General features: G+C 33.2%; 1 protein-coding gene across 1 annotated transcript in view; it reads left to right on the top strand.

Annotated features, from left to right (window-relative positions):
• Positions 1-5,507, top strand: part of LOC106472139 (partitioning defective protein 6-like) — a 9,495-nt gene extending 3,988 nt beyond the window's left edge. The window contains exon 3 of the mRNA XM_013932764.2: positions 4,820-5,507. Within this exon, the coding sequence (XP_013788218.1) occupies positions 4,820-5,481 (662 nt within the window). The 3' untranslated portion in view covers positions 5,482-5,507. The remainder of the gene's footprint in view (positions 1-4,819) is intronic.

The following is a 5,507-nucleotide window of genomic DNA, read 5'->3' as shown; positions in this document are numbered from 1 at the left end:
GTTGTGTGTGTATGTATATATATATATATATATATATATACATAGATCATTTTGTTGTTTAATAGTAGAGTACTTTGTAGACAAATCAGAGTGAACTGCTAAAACACCTTAGACAGTGATAAGTTAGTATGATAATTTCACCATTAAAGCCAATATCAGCATGAAATTTAGCACACTTGTTGATATTACTCTTTCTTAGCTTGAGTGTTTTAAAATTCAAAATTCTTTACCAATTGTTATGAGTCTAATTACCACTAATGTAGGCATTAATTAAAATTAATTACTCTTATTTCATAAGTGTTGCAGAAACTTTGGAAAGTTTTCAATTCAAGCTATGAGGATGTTCATAAAGAGCATGTGTATCAATTTTTCAGATGTTTTTATCATTCTTAAGTAAAGCTATGGTGTTAAAACAGTTTATGTATTTCTTTATCCCTGCCATGTTAATTATACGTATGACGTATATGACTGAAAGTGTACTTTCAGAGATTGTAACATCATACTTTTTTGTGCTCAACTTGAAGGTTATAAGAAGTGTTTAACAGTGTTTCCTCAGCATGTAAATTGCCCAGTTTTAAGAGTCACTGCTACCTTAAAATAACTTTGAATATGCAAATCACTATACAGCCACAATTGATATAAAGTCATGATGGAATGGCATGTATTAAAAATACATTCTGACATTGCTGAGTGTTTCGTAGATAGTGTGGTATTCTGAAAATTGATCACTTTTGGGAAGGGTATATTTAACAGCCTTTTCCAATGAAAAATATTCATACACTTACATCATAAAGATATGCTCAGATTGGGAATTTAGAATTTCCAATAGGAGGATATCCTTTATACTTGATGCTGTTGGAAAATAAAGAAATAAGGACCAGGTTGGGGCACAAGGACCATCCAGAAAAAGACCTGTAACAAGTTGTACCCCAGCCATGGTAAAGAAAGAGCAGGGTGAAAATCCATAAATACAAGGGTTGGGGAAAGAAGCCATTCAAATTCTTGAAGCAACTGTAAGCAAAATAATCAAGAAAGATCTCTGCTAGAAAAACAACAGAAGTTGTGTACACAGGCTGGTGTAAAATGAAACGAGTATTAACGCTATTCTCTACAAAGACATATTGTTCAAGTTGCTGAATGCAGTGATTATGTATTTCTGGACTGCTTAAACTTGGAAACCAATATCCTCATACACTTGATGGATTATGGAAAGCATACAGAAAGTTGTGTGCTTTGCACATGATAGCCTATGCAAAATTATGCAGCAAGGCTATTTTAAAGATGCACAGTCATCTCATAGGTCATGTCTGGACATGGGAATATAGACTAACAACATAGTGAGGCTCCAAAATCATTTTAATATAACATACAACAACCTTTATATAACTAAGATTTCAAATTGTGCTTGAATGTCCTAATTCTGAAAGAGAAATTTAGTCAAGTGTTGTACATGTTACAAAATTTCCATGATCCTTGTTCATTACAAACTTTTGCTTCTATTTAACTGTTTATTCTCAGTTACAAAATTATTTATGGACAAGACAATAATTTTAAAGGCTTTTTGATTTTCATAGTAGTTGTGATTCAGTTCATTCTTATTCCAGAATTTTACTGTGTACACCTTATGAGGCTTTAATGTAAGCACTTAGTTAACCACTAATTATAGAGAATGTTGTTTAGAGTACACATCTAACTTGACAGTAATTAAATTCAAAGGCTAAGTAACACTTATTTTAAATTCTTTAAGAATTTTTCTTTATTGTCAAGAATAAATTTTTCTACAAGTTTATCATTTAAGTGATTATTTTCAAGGTTTTACCACTTGTTAATTTGCTAAAACTAGCCACGGTATTCATTTCAATTCTTTGCAACACAGGTAACAAATGCTTATGAAGTGAAGTATTGGTTTGCATGTCTTGTAACACATTCAGTACATGATTGTAAATTTTAGTTAGTTTTTGATGCTTTTAGTATGTACCAGTATAGTTGTAATTTTTTGTGAGATTCAGAATATGTTAAAATTCATGGTTTATATTAGAGCTAGGCAACTTATTCAGTATAATTGATTATCTGTGACCAGTGATTACATTAATTAGTGTTACCTAAACTAATTGATTAATCAAATTAAGCGTTTCTGATCATCACTATCTTTGACTATTCCAACAGTCCGTTAATCCAAATTGCAGTTATATCTGTTGTTTCAAAAATAATAAACTAGTCAAAGTTAGGGTTTCCAACCATCTAGGTAGTCAGTATATTATAATCAAACTTGCTCTCCTTGTCTTTGTTATGGAAAAGCTATTAATAGGGGTGGGTGTTAATACCAGCTTCATGTTCTACCCCCCTCCAAAATTTGGAGATGGATAAAAATGATGGAAAATAATTTTAAAAATTTTTTATTAAAGTATAACCCCCCTGTACAGTACCTCTGAAAATTGACACAAGGAAAAATGCCAAAGAATTACTAATTATTTGAATATTTAGACATGTATTTCACTGAACATGACTTCTACATGAATGAAATTTATCCGAAAGGTTGTGGTAGCACTAAATTTAGCTTAATTTTAAAATACTTGTGTTTTTACTTCCATGTTTTAAAAATCTAAATATAAAATGTTGTCACATTGTTTACACCATTCACAGAAGTTTTTTATGCAATCTGGATTAGTTGAGCTTAATGCCCCAAAAATGTTATCAAACACAGTTTGCTGCTTTGATGTAACAAACAATACACTTAAAACTAACTTCAATCATTATCAAATTTGTTCTCTGATACTTTTAATTACTAAAATAATTACAAAGTGTCGTTCAGGATGCCCATTGACATTGATTGCTCTGTTCAGGTCCTCTGTCGTGACCTCAGCATTTGAAACTATGTTGGTTGGATTCAGCTTTAAGTTTGCAACGGGAACTTCTTATGATCCTTCATCAGCATAAAAATCTCTATTTTTTGGCAGGGATAGAAAGGTGTTCCTTGAATACCTCACTTCTAAGTACAATCTCATGAGGTTTGTGTTGGTATCTGCCTCTGATTCAAGGTATTCATCTACCTGCTTGGAAGACATATAGGGGCCACCCACAGTTTTCAGATTTTCCAAATCCTTATTCTTTCTCTTGTCCAAGGCAAGGTTGGCTATTTCTTTGTCTTCAAATTCCTTCTTCTTAAACTCCTCTTGCTTAGAATTCCATTGTAGGTAGAGCTCAGAGATCAAACTGCCTCTTCTGGTAAGCTTCCCATACTGTTTAACAAAATCTTCATAAAGCTTGAGTATGTGCTTCTGTATAATTTTTAGTGGAAATTGTTTACAGATTGCAGAACAGCCGGTACTCCTGCAGAAGAGATGCTAGCATAATTGCTGCATTCTCTCCTGATCTTTGTTCCTGTCCTGCACGTTTTGGATGGAGAAGATAAACCATCACTTTGATTATGTTCCTTTTTGTTGGAAGAGTTCCTTGGAGTAGCTCATCAACTTCAAAGAAATCTGTGCCTCTCAAGCACTTTTGCTCCTGTCTCTAGTTTAAACAGATGCCATGGTCAGTTACCTACAGCAACAACAAAACAATACAATATAATCAGAATAACGTGTCACACATTATTCCTTCATACTTATATAATATATTACTGTTGCTGATTCTGTATCAAGTCGTAAATAGTCATCTTGGATATCTACAATTCCTTAAATATAACAATAATAATTATACTTAAATATGGTCAAACAATGATACCTGAAAATATATGTACATATTAAACAGTAATTAGAAGTATATCAAAATTTGATAGAAACTATCAAATTCAGTGTATATTGTTCAGGTCAGATGGGGTTTACAAATTAAAAAAAAAAAAGTTTATCTCATGTCAGGTTTATGCACATTTTCACTGAAGTCAATATTAACACGTGTAATCAGATATACAAGAAAAATTATTGTCAGAAACCAAAATATTAGCATAAAATGGCTAATTTGCACATCATACATGTCCAGGGATATGTACAGGTGAAGAATAAGGTTACTTTTGTACATTATATAATTGGGATAACTTCTAGAACCTCCAAAATGCATATCTGCAGTTTTTTTCACTATTTTTGTATATTATATCTGGTATTTACTCTACCATAAATTGTCAGTAATTTAGGGTAAAATGAATAGTTGATAACTGACATCAAATACACAATACCATGTTGAATGGCATTCTGTGAAAGGTTGTGGCTTGTGTACTTTGACCCCCATCTGCGTGCATAGGGTTAATTGATTAGCAAGTACTACTAACTGTTCAGTACTAGTTGGAATTTTTTAGTCTGTGTGTGTGGTATTAAAATTATGGTTAGTATTGTTTGACACATTCTAGGATATTAATGTTTAAGTTAGGATTGTTTGTGACACGTTCTAGGATGTTAATGTTTAAGTTAGGATTGTTTGTAACACATTCTAGGATGTTAATGTTTAAGTTAGGATTGTTTGTAACACATTCTAGGATGTTAATGTTTAAGTTAGGATTGTTTGTGACACATTCTAGGATGTTAATGTTTAAGTTAGGATTGTTTGTAACACATTCAGTGTATAGTAGTGAAGTTATGTTTCAGGTTATTTGTGACACATTCAGTGCATGTAATATTAAACTTGTACTTAGTATTATTTGTAAAACGTCTGTGTTAAAGTTGTGGTTATCTTCTCCACAACATATTGTTTGTGTATCTATAATATTAAAGTTGTGATTTGTGTTCTGTGTGATGCTTTCAGTGTGTGTTATTAAAGGTTTGGTTAGTATTCTGTATAAGATATTCAGTGTGTAGTTGTAATTAGTATTAATTTCTGTTTATAGGAGAGAGTTGGGAACAGCTTAATGGTTACAGAAATGCCAACAGAAAGCGCAACTTCTTAAGTCAGTATCTTCTCCCATCTGCTCCAAAATCCAGGCCACAAATTTCAATCAGTCTTCCAGAAGACTTCCGTCAGGTTTCTTCTATCATTGATGTGGACATTGTTCCAGAGACATGTCGCCGAGTAAGACTGGTGAAACATGGGTCTGACAAACCCCTGGGGTTTTACATCAGAGATGGCACAAGTGTGCGGGTCACACCCCAGGGCCTTGAGAAAGTCCCTGGTATTTTTATCTCTCGATTGGTCCCTGGGGGTCTTGCAGAAAGTACAGGTTTACTTGCAGTTAATGATGAGGTATTGGAAGTAAATGGCATTGAAGTTGCAGGAAAAACATTAGATCAAGTGACAGACATGATGGTGGCTAACTCATCCAATTTAATCATCACTAGCAGGCCAGCAAACCAGAGTTGTGTGTCTCTTCCAAGGCGAGGGTCTTTTGGTCGGTCTTCACAACTTTCCCATGGGTCTCAACCATCAAATACATCATTAGCTAGTGATGATGACCAGTATGAAGATGAAATCAGAGATCACACTACAGTGTTATGCACTGAAGAAGTTGATGAAGAAATCAAGAATACTGACGATAGTGTTGTCACATTGTAACATACTTATACCCAGGTTATCTCTTA

Source organism: Limulus polyphemus, unplaced genomic scaffold (assembly GCF_000517525.1).
Source record: "Limulus polyphemus unplaced genomic scaffold, Limulus_polyphemus-2.1.2 Scaffold5114, whole genome shotgun sequence".
NCBI classification, from domain to species: Eukaryota; Metazoa; Arthropoda; class Merostomata; order Xiphosura; family Limulidae; genus Limulus; species Limulus polyphemus.
Note: the sequence above shows the minus strand (reverse complement) of the source record. Positions and strands in the feature narration are given on the sequence as shown.